Below are 18,100 nucleotides of genomic sequence, written 5' to 3' on the forward strand. Positions count from 1 at the left end.
GGAGCCTCTGGCATGGGCGTCCCTGTGTGACACGCACGTGCACGGGCTGCCGTGTCACGGCTGAGGGCAGGACGGTCACAGATCCCCTCGTGTACTGTTCCCCCGCAGAGCCCCTTGTCTTACTGAAGAGAAAAAGGATGCTTCATTGAAAGATTTTTCTGTCTTATTTTTGTGGGGCTGTATTAAGAACTTTTGCTGTCTTATAAACTTTTTTGTTGTTAACTTTTGTAACATTTACTGCCTTGTCCCCCCATAATTTACTTCTGAGGAAACTGAATGTTGAAGATCTAGCCAAACTGAAAGCCATATGGTTTATAGTCACAATTTGATTGGGCTCTTGTGGAAATGCTGTTTAATGTGTTTTGCTGAGCGTACACAGCTATACTACTTTACAATTAGTAAAATACTGTATGTGAGGAAAATATTTAGAGTAAGATGAGTACCTGGTGAGAATTTAGATGAACTTTTGAACTGTGTTTTATGATGAAATATTAAATGCCATGTTTAGCATACTACTTGAATATACAGTTGTGCTGGTAATCTTTATCAGATCTCATACTTCTGTGTCTGAATGTCAGAAGACTCTGCGGGGTGGGGAACTGCAGAACCCTGCCTGTGGATGGAAGGTCGGTGGCCTTGCGTTTGGCTGATGGATGCCTGTGCAACACTGCTCTGCTTCCTGCAGTTGCTGGGATCAAAGTTTCTGTCGCGTTTCTGCAGTAGCTCTTGTCTCAGCTCTGTGCTGAGTGCCCCAGGAGTGCAGGGCAAGAATGCAGCAGTGTCAGTGCAGGACGTTCTTCCCACATTTCACATGGAAAAAAAACCCAAACCAAACCCATATCTGCCCTCCGTTCTGCTTTCCTCCTTTTTGGATACTGGCTTTCCAGGTTCTGCCTGATCTCAAATCAGCTTTACTGAAAACTCCTTAGTGGCTTACTACCCACCTGCCACTACCTTCTTTGTCACTTTTTCAGAAATTATTTCACAAGACCTCACGTTTGCAAAACACTGCTGGTCTTTCAGCCGTGACACCCGTAGATTTGGTTTCTTCTCACTTCATTTTTACTCTTGTGTTCTCGTGACCTTGCTTTTAGCTGTTAACTTCTGCCTGCAGAGGTGTAGAGATTTCCAGTATAGACAACCTCTCTCCCAGAATATTGCCAGATCTCTTCCATGTGTCTTTTTAAGAAGTAGCTTATAACTTTAATCTCCAAGTTTCACATAAATCAAGATAGTGATCTGTTTCTTCCCTCACCCAAACCTCTTACAGGGTTGTTGAGGACTCACCCTCTGGAGGCCAGATTGAGTAGGTTGAGTAGTCTTTGAGTAGGATGAAGGGTCCCTTATCCCTTCTGACAGATGAATAACCCCGCTCACCTCAGGCTGCTGTCGGCAAGCGCAGCGGGGCAGCTGGTGCAGGTGCCACGGGGGAGGAGGCGGCTCCTCTTGGGGCTGCGCTGTGTTGGTGCCAGCCGTGAGGAGCGTTTGCATTTTGGAGCCCGTTTGCCCTCCCACCGAGGCGCGAGGCCCGACGCGTTTGTTACCCACACAGCCACCTGCTCTGCGGAACCTCGGCCAGGCGGGAGCTTCCTGCCGTTGTCACCTCTGGCTGGTCCCTCCCTGGGAACGGCTGCAGCAGCTGCTCGCTTCCGAGAGACGTTTTCTGTTCGTGTCAGCGTTCACACCTTGCCTCCTCCTCTCAGAGGAACCAGGCGGTGGCAGCGGTGCCAGTGCCGCTCCAGCTGCAGGGAGGGCGCGCCTGCAGCTGTGCGCAGAGGTGACAGACTTCAGTAAAACCAGTCGCTAGTCAGTGGCCAAAGGCTTCCGTTCTTTGTTTCATGTGAAGCTTTGTGCGGATCCACCTGGCAAATCCGGGTGACCTCTGTGGGAACAGAAGCGTCTCTGCGTCGTGCTGGTACCGCTTGCCCTGATTTGGCCCGGTGCCTGGCATGCTGCAAAGAGAGGGATTGGTCTGTGGTGTGGGGTTGATTACTTTTAGATACCTGAAAGGGTGTTGTTCTAGATATTTCCATGTCTGAGGATATCAGGAGAGAGAGGGACAGGGCGCTCGAGGCAGGTTTCGGGAAGGTGGAAGGGTGTTTCACAAACGAGTGTGTGTGCTCGTAGGGACCGTTCTGGAGACGGCAGTAGCGCAGCGGGTGCCGACCTGTTAGGGTTATCCTGAGGATCATCTCACATCCCAGCGCTTCCACCGGAGAGCTGCCGCAGCCGCCAGCTGGCTCCTGAGGTGCTGCTGAGTACGCCAGGCTGAAGTCTTAGGAGTATTGATTTCAGTCTGTAAAGTGAATCTCTCCATGGCAGCTCTGCTGACCACTCACTGACCAACAGTCTTGGAATAATATTAAAGTTACACTGCAGATTAATTATGTATCTTTTGGTCTCGCATAAGCAAATTCTCTCTCCTGTTTAAAGTGATGTCTTTCAAGTTGTTAATGTTGCTTTATATTTGTCTGCCAAGTCTTTTCTTGACTGTGCTGCAATGGAAATCTCTCCTTAAGGGGTTCTCTGGAACTTGTCTTCATGTGATGCAGTAAAGATGACAATCATTAAGGATGCTCTGTCAACCCTGACAAACACTGTGATAGTGCCGCATTCTGGATGGAACAGCTCTTCCTTTGATGACGATCATAAAACTAAATTTCAGACTTCCCTAGTTCTGCGCAATACTACAGGATGCCTGAGGTAATCTGCTGTCCTAGAAGACTCCCTTTTAGAGAGTAATCGTGTTATCCAACAGGTCCTTTCTGTACTGTAATTTTTAGGACAAAAGAGTTGTTGCATTCTATAAATCACATACAGTTTCTGCATTCAGGCAGGTTTACTGTTTTTTTTCCCATATTAGATGAAAAGTACAAAGCCACAAAGAGGTGCTAACTATAATGGCAAGTGGTTACATTTTGGTTGTTTCTTTAAGAAGTTATGATCACTTTCCCCAGTTAATTACTGCAAATTATGTCTAGGGCTTATGAATATAATTTAGGGGAAAAATTGTGCATTTGGCGATTTTTGTATACATCTAAATAATTGTTGTATATGCATGTGTATCAGTAAAGTGTTTGACTCTTCCCTTTGTGGATTTCTCAAACAGAAATAATAAGAAAAAAAGTATTCAGAGCAATAAAAGGCAAAACTAAAATAACTGAAAAGAGCTTTCAAGGGCCAGGGGTAGCATATGAGCTATTTCTGTTCATTTGTAGGTTTGTTTATAATTTATTGGATTTCAGATTGTATTCCATTAAACAGCGGGGTAAGGCCATTATGTTTAAACAGAATTGGAATTGCTTTTTATTTGATGGTCATCCTTCTAGACCTCAGCATATTTTCATAAACTACTTTGTTGTTGCTCACTGGGTGGTTTGGGCAGACGAGGAGGAGCCCGGGCCGTAGGGGCGCAGGTGGTGCCCGGGCCGGGCAGCTCTGGGGCCGGGCGCTGCCGCTTGCAGGGCACAGCCAGGGGCAGGTTCTGTGACACGCCGTCTGCCAGGTAATACTGGTGTATGTCCTTGGCTTATTCCAAAGCACAGTGCAGCCTTTTCCTTTCCCTACACCCTAACCTACACATTCATATATTTATACTCTCTGGCTAGCACTGTCACAAATGTCCGTGAGGCTGCACCATGGAACGGGCCGCGGAAGGGGCAGACAGAAGGTGTTCCCAGCACAGGCCAGCTCAGCACTCTGTTCTACTTCTGAGCCGTAGATTTGGGATGGGGAAGTCTGGGAAGGGGGTTGTGCTTACAGCTCTTTTGTCAGCAGGTCGATGCTATCTTGAAATTACAGCTTTGAATCCTATTTATCTTTTATAAGAATTGGGGGTGAGTGGCTGCACAAAATGGTGCATTTGCTTTAAATTTCTGTGTTACCAATCTGCTGGTTAAAAGCTTTTGCAGGAATGAAGTGAGTGTGTGTGTGTGTTAATACCCTGTGTGTGTGAATACACTGTGCTCCCTTCTCCTGCAGGAACCTGAGCTCTGCTGGCGAAGAGGCCCGGAAGCAGATGCGATCCTGCGAGGGGCTGGTGGACTCGCTGCTGCACGTGATCCACACGTGTGTGAACACCTCTGACTATGACAGCAAGGTGTGTGCGCTCGGTGGCAGCCCCGCAGTGCTGGACCCCCCGCCGGGATCTCGGGGCCATGTCCTGTAACAGCCAGCGACGTGTGTGCGCCGCCGTCTGCTCTCCCAGCCCCTTTGCTGATGCACGGACACATCCTGTCATGTAATGCAGCAGAACTTGGTCTGTGCTTGCCAGCAGTGCTGAAGTATTCATCCTTGAATAAAATAGTCATAAGCTCTTGTGCTTTTCACTTTAAGAATACTAAAAAATAAGTCAGTAGAGTAGAGCTTACTGTTCTAGATATTTCCATGTCTGAGGATATCAGGAGAGAGATTGCAGTTTTCTCAGAGAAACAAAGCAATGCCCAGGGCCCAGAATTTGAATTCAGTGCTTGTGCTCCAGATGCCTTTTCACCTCTAGTTACTTTGTCTGGGTTGCTCCATCACGATGTAAGAAAGTCACTAATTACACGACATCTTTCTGGTTTGGCTCCAGACAGTGGAAAACTGTGTGTGTACCTTGAGAAACCTGTCTTACCGTCTGGAACTGGAGGTACCTCAGGCCCGTCTGCTGGGAATCAATGAATTGGATGACTTGCTAGGAAAGGAATCACCTAGCAAAGATTCGGAGCCGAGTTGCTGGGGGAAAAAAAAGAAGAAGAAAAAAAAAACTTCACAGGAGGATCAGGTTTGCTGTTTTCCTCATATTATCTGTCAACTGTAGTTCAGCTAATGATGGGGGGAGTATGTACCTTGAAGAACTATCGTATGTTGAATGAAAATCTAGAGGTTTGATGTCATTACAAACACGTGTTCATTCCTCAGTGGGATGGAGTCGGCCCTATACCAGGATTTTCCAAGTCTCCCAAGGGGGTGGAAATGCTGTGGCACCCATCCGTGGTAAAGCCATACCTCACGCTTCTGGCAGAAAGCTCCAACCCCGCTACTCTGGAGGGCTCTGCAGGATCCCTCCAGAACCTTTCTGCGGGCAACTGGAAGGTACGTGAGTTCCCAACCCTCCTCCTGCCCTCGTGTTCCAGCCGGGTGTTCTAACAGGACACTGGAGTGTGTGTGGAAGGATCGTGTCACTCTGGTGTGCGTCTGCGCGTTTCCCTCGAGCGTCTGTCGTTAGTGCTCCTGTGCTGCAGCAAGGTCCTCACGGTGAAAAGCAATGACAGACGGTAGGCAGAGAGAGCAGTACGGAAACTGGCCTTGAAGCGGCCACAATTTATTTTAAATAAACAGAAACAGCTTTCTTTCACTGCATATTAGGTAAAAATAATCTTCTAGCATCTTCTAGCTCTGAGTTCTGGTGGGAGTGTGCTGTCAGAATAAGACTGGCATAAATAAACTGTTTGTATTTGCTTTCTTTTTATTTCCATACATTTTTGCCTGTGGCTCTTGCATACAGTATGTCACAGAAGTACCACGTGAGAACACTTTATTAATGTTATGTATTTGTCATGGAGAGAGTGAAAAAAACCTAATTGCTTGCTTTGCTTGTAGAGAAACAGCAAAGGCTTTTTAATTTTCTGACCACTATAAAATTGGGTCTTTAAAAACCAAAACCCTGTTCCCTTTTCAGTAATTTGTCATCTATTAAGATGCTTTGCCTTTAGACTACTTCTTTTAAACACTGCTTTGTAAGAGGCATGAGTGAAAAACTACCACGCGCTGATCCTTTATCATAACAGAAGAGGTAGACATTTGTCATCACCTTCTCTTCGGACAGTGTCCCCCAACATAGTTACAAATTACAGTCTAGAAAGAGATCCTTTCCGTCAGGATGTTGTAGCAGATTGGGAGTAACTGGAGCTTTTCTGCAGTTTGCAGCGTACATCCGAGCTGCCGTAAGAAAAGAAAAGGGGCTGCCAATCCTTGTGGAGCTGCTGAGGATGGATAACGACCGAGTTGTTTCATCTGTGGCGACGGCCCTGAGGAACATGGCCCTGGACGTCCGCAACAAGGAGCTCATCGGTGAGTCCAGGGCGGCGCTGCGGGGAGCACCATCCCCGCGGGCCAGAGCCCCAGCTGGGAAAGCACCAGGCTCAGGTTCTGCCAGTAGAACGGCACACTTGCTTGGGCTGGATCACCAGGCGTGTCGCAGAAATCAATCCTTGTGACAGCAGCAGCTTTTCAGAGTCATGCGGTCGTAGCTTGCCGTTGGCCGCCTGGCATGGCCATCCCTTGGCAAGGGGCAGAACCCAAACGGGACAGGAAACCCTCAGCACAAAGTCTGATGGAGAACAGGAGCGAGGCGGGAGCCTTCTCAGGGGGTTCCAAGGTCTCTTACGTGTGGTGAGAGGACAGGACAGGAGAGCTCTGCGGCCCGGGCCTCGGCGGCTGCAGTGTTTAATGGGATGGGACGGGGGAGGGCAGCAACCCCCCCCCCAGTAAGAGGCGCCTGCCAGCAGGCAGGAACCACGCGGCACACACGTGTCTGCGGGGCGAAGCCGTCGGCAGGGGACTGCCTAGGAACACCGACCACTTCCCTTTTGTAAGTTTGCATATTTAATACTTCAAGCATTCATCTCTACCCTTCTTACCTAGCATTTAAAAGAAACCCAAACAATGTTTTCCTGCCCTGATGAGGAACCTCAGTCTATTGAGGCGAGTGTTGAACGTGCCTCACCCTCAGCTGCAGGCTGCTGCGGCCTGAGCAGACCCTGCAAACCTGTCACAGTGTAAAAAAGGTTCATTTTTGTTATGGAAGCATTTTTGGTGTTGCAGACTAGTGGGATAAGTATGTAACAGCTGTTTATACATATAGGAGTATTACTATTCTCAAAAAGGTAAATGCAGGTGAACAGAACTTTATTACCTCTCTCTGAAGCTCCTCCATCGCAGGTGTTCAGAACGCGCTTTCTCACAGTGTTGCGCACAGAAGGAATCAGTACAAAGATTCTGTTCCATAGCACCTCCCACACACAGGTCATACTCATGTGATATTATCTTTTGAGGATTTTTTTTTTCCCCCCTCTCTGGCAGAACTTTTCATTTCAGGAATGCACTTCCACCTGTTCCCTCCCCCTGTCAAAGCCTTAACTGTGACATAATTACTGGCTTTCCAGGTACACTCTAAACGAATCTTTTATAAAAGATTTTGAGACCTAAAGTGAGCCATAAATTACCCCACTCCATCTGTTTTATGGAACTTTACTGCCGTTGGTAGGGGGGGGACTATTGGGTGTCCGTGGTCTGAGCTGGGAAGGGAAGAGGAGCCTGGGGCTGCCAGCTGGTGTATGCCAGCGCTGCCAGGAGTTCAGAGGAGATGGGCAGTGGGGGGAGCTGTGGGACACAGCCCTGCCGGGGAGGCTTTAACACTACGTTTGAAAACTTGTTCCTTTTGCTTGCAGAATTGCTTGGGGGATATTTTTTTCTCTCAGGAACAGTATGAAAATAGATGGCTAATGGCACTGTGTAAACGTACTCATTCACTGTTCCGTGCAAATGCCCGTTTTCAATAAAATCAATTAATCATCCAACCAAAAGCACAGCCTAAACGGGGAAAAAAAATTACCTTAACTTTAGTTAATTTCCTGTGTCTGCTGTGTGATTATTCCTGGGCATCAGTCAGTAACTGAAATCTGAAGGAGCTGAGATCCCCTCTCGTTTGGGTTACAAATAAGGTGAACAAGATGTCTGGAAGGAGGAAATTCCAAGTTGCTGTAAGGATTTCTTTAACCCTCCCCCAAATGAAGCCCAGGTGTGTGCACCTCTCCTTCAGTCGTGACAAACAGCGGAACGCTTCCCCTGGAATTATTCTGCTTTCCCCAAATAATTCCCGTTTACAGATGCTCCTATTTTAATGTGAAAATGCAAATTCTCACATTTTTAAGGTAAAAGGAAAACAAAAATTGATATCTAGTCTCTCTTGGCTCTGTGTAAAATATGAATTCTTGGAAGGTTTCCATGGTTTTGATTCTGTGTTTGTTTTTATTGCTTTCAGATGCAGTTTTGTGATGAGTCCTACAATTTCAAAGCTTAAGCACCAAAATGTGTTTTTTCACTTGGTCCTGTTGATGGGTTTTTGTAGGTAAATACGCTATGCGGGATCTGGTGAATCGGCTCCCAGGAGGCAACGGGCCCAGCATACTGTCGGATGAGACGGTGGCAGCAATCTGCTGTGCTCTGCACGAGGTCACCAGTAAGAACATGGAGAATGCCAAAGCCCTGGCTGATACCGGCGGAATAGAAAAGCTGGTGAACATAACGAAGGGACGAGGGGACAGGCAAGTAGGCAACCAAGTTCATACCGAAACTGTGTCTCTGTTCCCTCGAAAACGCTTAAGAATGTGGGAAGTGTTTTTTGAGTAAAAAAGAGAATCTGCTTTTGCAATCCTGACGGGAGTGGTTAGCAGAGCCTGCTCACACCGAGAGGGAGGCGGCAGCTGGGGCCACCCTTGCAGTGTTTTCTCTACCTCAGGCTTTCGGAGGCTCCTACCCTGCACGTGGGAGTCGCGGCAATGGGGCCTACTCGGGTTGAATGGTATTAAAAAAAATCATTCCCTCTTAAACACCTACGTAGAATATTCAGCGCTTTCCAAAGTCAGAATTCGTGGGTGCCTCTGTCAGGCCATACTGCAGCAGCTGTTACACCTGGGGTGCCCCGGGGAGACCCCAGCCTGCGGGAGCTGCCCGCGGGCACTGGTCTGGGGCGGGTGCCTGGCAAAGCCCAGCTCAGGGGTGAGGCGGGGCCACGGCCCCAGGGTCAGGCCCCAGGGAGCCGGTGGGAGCTCAGCGTACCGCCCCTGCCACAGTCAGTCTCCAGAGGAAGCTGTATCCTGGATATCCACAGGGTGCAACTCTTGGGGTGTCCAAGGGACGCGGGCTCGTTCCCGCTGCAGGCCTGAGTGCCCCGATGCTTTCCATGACTTCACTGCTCTGTGGAGACGACGTGTGCAGTTGCAGCTGTACTTACGTTTATGAGGCAACAGGGTACACTAAACAAATTTTAAATCTTGTGAACGTATTAAGAGTGTCTGCTCACTGATTCACACCAACAGCTGCACTTTCTGTCAGTCTTTTCTTTCAAAAACTGTTTGGGTGACTCTTCACAGTGACAGAAGGCAGCCCATATTTAACACAGATGGCACTTAATGGTCAGTCGCTACTTCAGTGCCACCACCAGCTTACTACCATTTCTCTTTAAAAAGACAGCATGATTTTATTTTTAATAACAGCTAGAGCAGTTTTCCTGGCCTTGATCTTGTGAGCAGAAAAGTGTTTTCCCAAAGAATAACGTCTTACTATGAGGATGTCTGGAGACTTTCAATACCAGCTCTCCCGTATTTGTTTGGATTTTTCTACAGTTAGGAATTTTGTACACAACGACTGGAAGTTTGTAGCCTCCGTTCTCATGAAATGCACTAAATGGAATGCTGCTTTTCATGATTTTTAGTTCTGGCAGACAGTGCGGGTGGCCACTGTATCCTCACGTGAGTGACCCGAGCAGCTGTCTGGGCTGGAGCAGGAGGTGACTCTGCACCAGCCTCTGCTGAGGCGGCTCTTCACGCCCTGTGGGGGCCTGGTGGGGTGACCTGACTCGCTTCACAGCAACAAGTATCAGGCTCTTCTGTAGCTCAGGAACCTTGTTCTTTTTAAGTGGAATCAAGTGGCTTTCTGATAATGTAACGCTCTACTTCCTTAGATCATCACTGAAAGTTGTCAAGGCAGCTGCCCAGGTACTGAATACATTATGGCAATACCGAGATCTCCGCAGCATTTATAAAAAGGTAAATGACAAAATTAGCCTATGCTGGGAAACAGTTCTACAAAAACTCCTAATTTAATGAAAAGCGATTTCTTTTGATGTCTCTTTCTTTTTGCCACTTGACAGGATGGATGGAATCAAAGTCATTTTATTACACCAGTATCAACACTGGAGCGAGAGAGATTCAAATCGCATCCTTCACTATCAACAGCAAATCAGCAGATGTCTCCTGTCATACAGTCAGGTCAGCCAAGAAACATAAAGATTCACCGTAGGGGGTACCCAATATCCCGTTTTTTAAACCAAACAGCCTCTCACTTTACCAGTCCTTCGCCTAGAACATGGAGGTCGCGCTGTCTCTCCTGCATTTCGACAGAAGCGCCTCATGCTCTGGCTGTTGCCCCAGCTGACTTGCAGGCTTTGTGGGGGTCTCTGCATCAGCCTTTTGGTGGGGATAAGGGTGCTCGGGGCCATACCACGGCTAGGCTGGGCGTTGCCAGGTGAAATCCTCAGTCACACCTGATGTTGTTTCTGACTGATCCCCCCCAGAGCCGTCCCCGTCCGACCCGGCGCTGCAGGTGCAGCCTGATGGGCCGCGGGCCCTGGGCAGTGTCGGGAGGACCAGAGCGGTAGCAAGGGACCCGTCTTCATTCCCAGTTGTGTAATGTCCCCTTGGGACGAGCAAGACAATTACAGAAATCTTACTTTTCTGACTCCACTTACTTCTCACCTTTGTTCCTTTATCATCTTCAGTGCTAGGAATTAGATCTTCATGAGGGGGCTGACACAAAACCTGCTTGAAACCTTGTATATTGTCTACATTCAGTGTTTTGTTTTATCCCATTTACTCTTCTGGTTTTACATGAATAGATCTCTGTTAATACTGAGAAATACCTGTCTACTGTGACTGCTATAATGAGTGACCAGTTCCTACAATACTCTTGTTTAATTACTTTACATAAACCAGCCCTCAGGCATTCCTTGGTGAGCGGTTACTCGCCGCACGAGGGCCCAGGCAGGGCTCCGTTTCCCTGTGAGAGGTGCCCAGGGAAGGGAGCATGCAGCTGCCGCGCCAGGTTCCCCACAGCAGGCTGCACTCACAGCTCTGGAGGGTTTTGTTAGGCCGACCTCAACCATGGCCCACGTGCAGGTCTCTCCCAGCCCCCCACGGTTCCGGAGCAGTGTCCTGTCCGGGTGTCTCCGTCGCTCTCACCACGCGGTCCTGGAGGCAGTTTGCCCTCGTACACCCAGGTGCCAGGTTGCACGTGCTGGCATCAAAACACCTCCGTGATTCACAGCCTGGTGTAGCTCTGCACCTGCTGCCAGAGCCAAACACTTCTCAAAACAAGTAATGGCAAGTAAGTGAACACGGCTTAGGCCCAGGGAGCTGGCCGGGTTCCACCAGAGTGTGACAGGATTTTCCAGTACCTGCTGTCAGACTCTTACCTCGGTGTTTCCTTTCTCAAGATACGCCAGCAGAACAACTGCCTTACTCCACTTCTCTGAACTACCAGTAGGAAGTAAAATGGGCAGCTCTAACATGGTACTGAGAGGCTGTTGTACTGTAAAAAGTCCAAACAGGAAGCATCTGCTTTTCTGTTCCAGAGCGTGGACAAGCTTAGACTGGTCAGGTGGAGTTTGGAGCGTAGAGCACATCCAGGGAGGGAGCTGTGGTGGCCCTGCTGCATGCTGGAGCAGCTACGCTTGGCCTCTAGCCGTTGTTCTTCTCTCAGTCACTCAGTTATTAACACGCACATTGTGATGACCCATGTCAGAATTTTAATGACAACTCCAAATCTAGGGGTTTTAGCCATTAATATGTCTGGATAATATCTGTAATTAAACTACCCATAATCACACAGAATTGTGAGATGTGATGTAATGGACACAGCTAATGGAAGAAGATATCATTGATGAATATTTGTAAGCAAAATCTCTAGAAATTATTTTAAAGTCGTTTTCTCCTGTGTTACTGGAGTCTTTCTAAACCAACAAAACCTGAGTGGCCTGTAAGCCAGGGATGATTTAGCAGAACAGACATTGTACCACTACAGTAGAGGTTCAGCTGTTGGCTGTAAGAGCGCAGTCAGTCACCCGTGGCTGTGAGGGGACGAGGGCTGTCAGCCAGCTTGAGCACGGTGTCCACGAGAGCTGCAGCACAGGCCTGCACACGGATCGCCTCAGCCAGGCAGACTCTACGTTATTCTGTCCTGTCCCAGGTGATAGGATGGACTTAAAAATTTCTATTTCAGTGTAACTTAGATAAGATCACAAGTGCTAGCACCAGTATCATCTGAATGCAGACAAACGATGTCATATGCAAACTGAAACAGGTAGGGCTTGTGGTGTCAGCTGCAGGCATTAGAGAGCAGGAACTCACCACTGAGCTGTAATCTCATGGTACGTTGGTGGTGGCTTTTGTCACTGGGGCTCTTCGTCCAGGAAGAATGAGGTGCTAGTTCTGCCCCTTGGCCACATCTCTCGTGGCAATGCTGGGGGGAGGAAGGGGTGAGGAGGGGGTGACGTTTGGCACGGGAAAGGCTTCGTGGTACGTACTGACCCTCCTCCTCTCCGTCAGTTGGCAGCACGTCCTCGTCACCGGCTTTGCTGGGCATTAGAGAGCCCCGCTCCGAATACGACCGAACGCAGCCATCTGTGCACTATTACAACAACCAAGGCGATGTCATCACCCACAAAGACATGTACACTGGTGAGAGACCACCCGGGCATTAGCCAGTACTGCTGGGGGAAAAACCTGCCTGTGCTCTGGTGTTATCACTGGATACTAAAATCTGCAGAGTTAATTGTTTGGGTGCTACATCATTTCTTCTAGGTAAAACAGAGCAAATAGATTTATGGAGAAAAGAATAAAAACTGAAATTTATGCCATAAACTGTTTTCTCACAGGTTCCAGCAAACCTTCACCGATTTACATCAGTTCCTACTCCTCACCAGCAAGAGAACAAAACAGACGACTACAGGTGACTCCAAAATTGTATTTTGAAATCACACTGGTAACAAGACTCAGCACAGAGTGTTTAACAGATGCACTTTGTATTAGAGTGCTTTTTTACAGAGTATCTCTAGCGTAGTAGCGTAGTTAGTTGTTGGGCTTAACTGGCAGCTGCTTACCCACTCCTGTTACCTTTGTGTTTCCCTTTCATGTTCACATATTTTAGCGTGTTGTTCTTCTGGTGGGGTCTGAGACCACTCCTGCGACTTCACTGGGTTTTGTGGTAGGTGTGGTCAGGTTCTGAACTTTCTACTGCACTCTAGCAGTATGACATTTGGAGTTACGGGCTCCCCAGTGAATGCAGGAGGAGACATTCAGGGAGACATAGAGGCTTTTCCTGTATTTAGTTTAATTTACAAGTTAGATACATTTCATGGAGGTTTGAAACCTACGTTGTGATCATACCTCTCACAACCTGTGTTACTGTCATCATTGCTAGAGCTGCACTTCACTTTTTTAGGGAAAGGTTCTGCATAATGTCTGTAAGTTTGAGAAACAAGTATTTTCTCTTCTAATTGTATTTGAAATCTTATGTTTCTATCATTTTGTCAACAGCATCAGCAGTTGTACTACAGTCAAGAAGATACCAACAGAAAAAACTATGATGCATACAGGTTATACTTGCAGTCCCCACATAGCTATGAAGACCCATATTTTGATGATCGAGTTCACTTCCCTGCGACTTCAGATTACACAACACAATATGGACTGAAATCAACCACGAATTATGTAGACTTTTATTCCACCAGACGATCTTCTTATAGAGCAGAACAGTACCCAGGTTCACCTGACTCCTGGGTGTAGCATCAAAGAGAAAAACCAACAGTGTATTTCTCATCTTGCTTGAGAAGAAATGGAATGGCCTCATTTGTTGTTTTGGTTATGAAATGTGAAAGTGAAATAAAAGAAGGAACAAGGAAGATTTTTTTTTTTTGAGTGAAGAATTGTCAGGAAGAAAAACTGGAAGGGATGGTTTTTTGCTCTGTTTAGATGTTAGGTATAATTACTTGTAGCTCCTGTAGTCTGGTGAGGGTGTGGGCGATGTGATGAAAGGTTTGAGAATTGAGTAAAATGAATTTGGAAAGAGTGTAGGTCAGAGCAAATTAAAGCTGATTTTGTTTTTTTATTATGTGAATAAAAGTCTTGTTCTGATAGTTTGTACAGAAAAAATAAAATGGATGCCCTTGTTTTATTGCTATTACTAAATGTCAAGATTGTATGCTATTACGTCTTGTAAATTTTTTGTTGGTGTAAATATGGAACTGCCACATTGGTTTAAAGTGCCATCCATTTGTAATGCAGTGTGTCATTTTAAAAGGAACTTGAAACATCATGCACAAAAAATATTCCAAGAAAATGTTATAAATTTTAAAAGAAAAAAAAAACTTTAAAAAATTAATAGTGTAATTTTGAAGCACAAAGTCCAGTCCAGTATATCTACACCTCTCCCATTCCCTGCCTATTTCATAAGAAACTTCACTGCCATTTTCTATGCACATGGAGTAACAATAAATATGGAAGTCTCATCCATGGAAAGCTGTTCCCTGTTCTTTTATTTTTTAATATATATATTTTTCTGTGTGTGATATTCGGAAACAAATACCATGAACTCTAATTGCACGTTTTTAGGCAGGTTGAGTGTATCAAAACATTTGGGCCAGATTTTCCCAGCTTTCTTCACCGCATAGATTCTGAATTTTCAGGCTGGCAGACCAAAGTGTGAAGTCATGCACTTTCCTCCCGTTCTCCCCTAGGCTAGTGGTTTTACTTTTGAGATGGGCAACCCAGGGTCTTTCAGAACTCTTATTCCGTTTTCTTCCCATCGTTGCTCGACTCCTCCCCTGGCTCTCCCTAAGAAAAATAAGATGATCTTGTTTTCATAGAAATTACAGTCTCCGCTTTGACTACATTCTGCTTGGAACTATTCACAATAAAAATCTTGGATTATTTTAAGTAACTAAATCACCTACTTTCCACACGCCATAGAGTCTGTTAACTTTACATGTCTGTAACCATAATTATTGTTCCCCATCATCGCACTTTCCTTCAGTTTTTGATGTTTCCAAATACCCCGAGTGCATCAGTGACAGTGGAAAAGGTAAGTGGAAAAGGTAATTACTCGAGTTTAGATGATGAGGCAAATTCACTCTTCCTCCATTGGTTGGGCTACTCCAGCCCCGACTGCAAAGGGGAAAAGAGGGGAGGGGGAGGCGAGCGGGGTGCGAGCGGTGACCAGGCTGAGCTCTGACCACAGCCCCGCTGGCTGCAGTGCCGCCGCTCCTGCGGGGACAGTATGTGCAGGTGGTGCCTTCACTGTCCTAGAAGACTGACTTTTTTTCTTTTAGGATAGAAAATAGTTTCCATTTACTTGAGTTTGTTTCTTGTAACAATAATTCTGCCACTGATCTTTCCTCATTCTACCTCCCTTCAGCCATGCGCGAACTTTGGTGCCTGTAACCTCCCGGAGGTGGTGAGCTCCGAGCCAAACGCTTACTTGGCATTTCATTGCCCCAGGAAGATTTCAGTCAGCTTCAGGTAACAAAATAATAGGCTGAAAGGGCTCACAGTCTGTTACTATTTGCTGCTTTGAATCTGCTAGTAACTCTCTAAAGGAGGGAGGGAGGCATTTCAACACAACAGTGGTACGATGGAATGGTTTTTGCTTCTCATCTGAGGCAGTTTCATCAAGATCAGGTTTCAGCAGGATTCAGGACAGCATCCCCAATTTGGATCTTTCATGCTGTAGAATATATGTATAGCTCATTATGTTTGTTTTGTTTTTACTGGTCTCGTTTATTTATGTATTTTTACACATTGTATCTTGGTGCTATACTGATTAAAATTATCTGTACAGTGTATTTGTTGGCGAATTTCCCTTTATGTGCAGTTTCAGACTCAATGTGCGGAAGCAGGGAAGAAATAGGGCACAATTCCATTTCAGTGTTCAGATCTGGGGTACAGCCTAAAACGTGTAAAATCGGTATATGGCTCCAGTGAGAACACCCAGCTGTGGCGTGACACAGCTCTGCCAAGTCCGAACAGGCCTGACGAGCAGGGGTGAACTGCCAGGGGAAACGGAACCTTCACGGCCAACCCCACCTCACAGGGCAGCCAAGGAGAGGGACATGGATGAGCCTGGTAGGAACAGAGGTGAGTTACACAGAAAACCAAGATTTGGCTATAAGAAGGATTGTGAACACTGGAAAAAGACAAAGTTTAGCCTATCAGATCTAACAGGAGTTTAACTGAAGGGAAAACACCTTTGTCATCACACCAGTCACGTGTACTCTGTGTTCGAGTTACGGTGAGAAAGACTAACGCTCATAAAAGGTACCAATGTGAACATTAATCAGCTTTTAAAAACAAACCAAAGCATGACTTTGTGGCCATGGGTAAATTATTGCAGCTGCCACCAACAGTAGATAAAGGGCCTAGAAGGAAAGCTGTTGTTTTGAGACCAGCGGTGGAATTTCTTGTAGGTGAGGCTGGGTAGAAGAGACTGGAGGAGCCTTCACCGGCTGAGGCACAAAGGTGTGAGGATTCCTCTGGCTCTGCGGCAGAACGAGACGAGGACTCGTTCCTGGCTGCACCACTCGCTTCATTCCGTCAGTCCTGTGAACTCGACAATTACTGCTGCTGAGGTTTAAGACTGTCTGATGCTTTTGTGCACAGTGCTGCCTTCCTAACAACCATCGGCATCTAGTGAGATGTCAGTCTTGGGGGTCTGAAAAGATCTACTAGTCATCCTCAAAGAAACGGCCCCTTTTCCACACAACAGCACTTCAGAAGAAGGAGCCTGTGAGCAGGGATGCCCCTGTCTTCCAAGTAAACCTCAGTTCTCTGCAGGCTGTGCTTGAGCTGAGTATCAGCATAAACTCAGCAGCATTAGGCTTCCAAAAGCCTCAGGTACACAGGGCTAAAAACACTGCACGGGGACGAATTGCTATGCAGCCTATAAAATGGAAAGAACAGCAAAATTATTTAGGTACTTCAAATACACAGTTGTCACAGTGTTTCATAGCCTGTAACAACAGATTAGGAATGAAAAAGTGATTAGGGCAACTGTACTAAAATTACACAGCAGAAAAATCCTGTGAATAGGTATTAAGAAACTTTCATGCTGTAATGTGATCCCTATTACAGACTCATCCGTGAGGGGAAATGGTAAATCGGGTAGTGTTTAAGCTGATCCAGCATAAGCCAGGCGAAGGTGCTACACCTTGTGAAATCCATGTAAACTGGGTTATTTTTTCTGTGTCTTTTTTCGGGAACAAGTCTCCAGCCGATACATGACTCATGCAATAGCCTCTAACACTACATTGCTACGTATGAAATCAGCAGTTCATCAGAAAGAAGCCATGGCATCTATTAATTTTCTACCATGGAGGTTTTTTCACTGTGGTTATATCTGATAGCAGCTCATGTTTATGTAAGATCAGTGAAATACCACTGAGGTAGTAACTTGTAATGCTAATGGTGATAGGAGTAACAATTGTGTTTATGAGCTATGAAAACAAATGCTGAGTTGACTTTTTTATTGCCAGTTTCTGTGACTTAAGTTTTGAGCCTGATACTACACCTCTTCTGATATATCTGATACTTGTATCTCCTCAAAACCTCGGGCAGGTCAGCAGAAGTTGAGGATGGCGCAGTCACGTTAGCTCCATATAACTAAATGAGAATCTTTAGGTGAGTCTTGCAGGTTAAAACTTTGCTTTCAAAGATGAGCTAAAGTTCTCTGACAAATACCATTGACTTCGTTTGACACATTTTAAAACTTTTTTAATAAATCAAAGTCTAGGGAAGTACAACAGGCTCAGAAGACCACACAACCCTGAATGAGACAGCCTTTGAAGAAAAGCATAAAAGCTTGATGTCTTCAGGAAGAGAGTAAGACAAGTTGGCAAAAAGTCAGACAGCAAATGGTAAGTAACAGTCTGTAGAAGGACGGAAAAAGCCTATTTCTAATTTAAAGGGTTACCAAAAAATTGACAAGACGACAGGCATGCAGACTTCCAAGAAGCCTGGTTGGATTAGAATGCTTATTTCTCTTAAAGGACATCTCCGGGCCTAACGGGACACAGGTGTTAGAGCTGCATCCCTGACTGCCAAACAGGGAAGGCAACGAGCGATGGAACAGGTCGAGGAAGGGCCTTAGGACAGCAAGTTCAGTAACTGCAGTGATGATGGGAGATCTCAATTACCTCCATTAGATGGAAAATGCCACATTATGGTGCAATGCCCAAACTAATTCTTTACATACCAAAACAGACTGCCACTGGGGGGGGGGGGGGGGG

At 46.4% G+C, this 18,100-nt stretch overlaps 1 protein-coding gene across 4 annotated transcripts in view; it reads left to right on the forward strand.

The window, feature by feature from the left end:
- PKP4 (plakophilin 4) overlaps positions 1–14,339 on the forward strand; it is a 51,441-nt gene extending 37,102 nt beyond the window's left edge. For all 4 annotated transcript variants that reach the window (XM_026852359.1, XM_026852358.1, XM_026852356.1 and 1 more), the window contains exons 9-19: positions 2,520–2,703; positions 3,982–4,099; positions 4,574–4,765; positions 4,903–5,076; positions 5,904–6,054; positions 8,114–8,309; positions 9,728–9,812; positions 9,917–10,034; positions 12,369–12,500; positions 12,698–12,771; positions 13,359–14,339. In XM_026852359.1, the coding sequence (XP_026708160.1) occupies positions 2,520–2,703; positions 3,982–4,099; positions 4,574–4,765; positions 4,903–5,076; positions 5,904–6,054; positions 8,114–8,309; positions 9,728–9,812; positions 9,917–10,034; positions 12,369–12,500; positions 12,698–12,771; positions 13,359–13,607 (1,673 nt within the window). In that variant the 3' untranslated portion in view covers positions 13,608–14,339. The remainder of the gene's footprint in view (positions 1–2,519; positions 2,704–3,981; positions 4,100–4,573; positions 4,766–4,902; positions 5,077–5,903; positions 6,055–8,113; positions 8,310–9,727; positions 9,813–9,916; positions 10,035–12,368; positions 12,501–12,697; positions 12,772–13,358) is intronic.
- Positions 14,340–18,100: the final 3,761 nt, after the last annotated feature.

Source organism: Athene cunicularia, assembly GCF_003259725.1.
Source record: "Athene cunicularia isolate RWA chromosome 7 unlocalized genomic scaffold, athCun1 chr7_part1, whole genome shotgun sequence".
Classification (NCBI taxonomy): domain Eukaryota; kingdom Metazoa; phylum Chordata; class Aves; order Strigiformes; family Strigidae; genus Athene; species Athene cunicularia.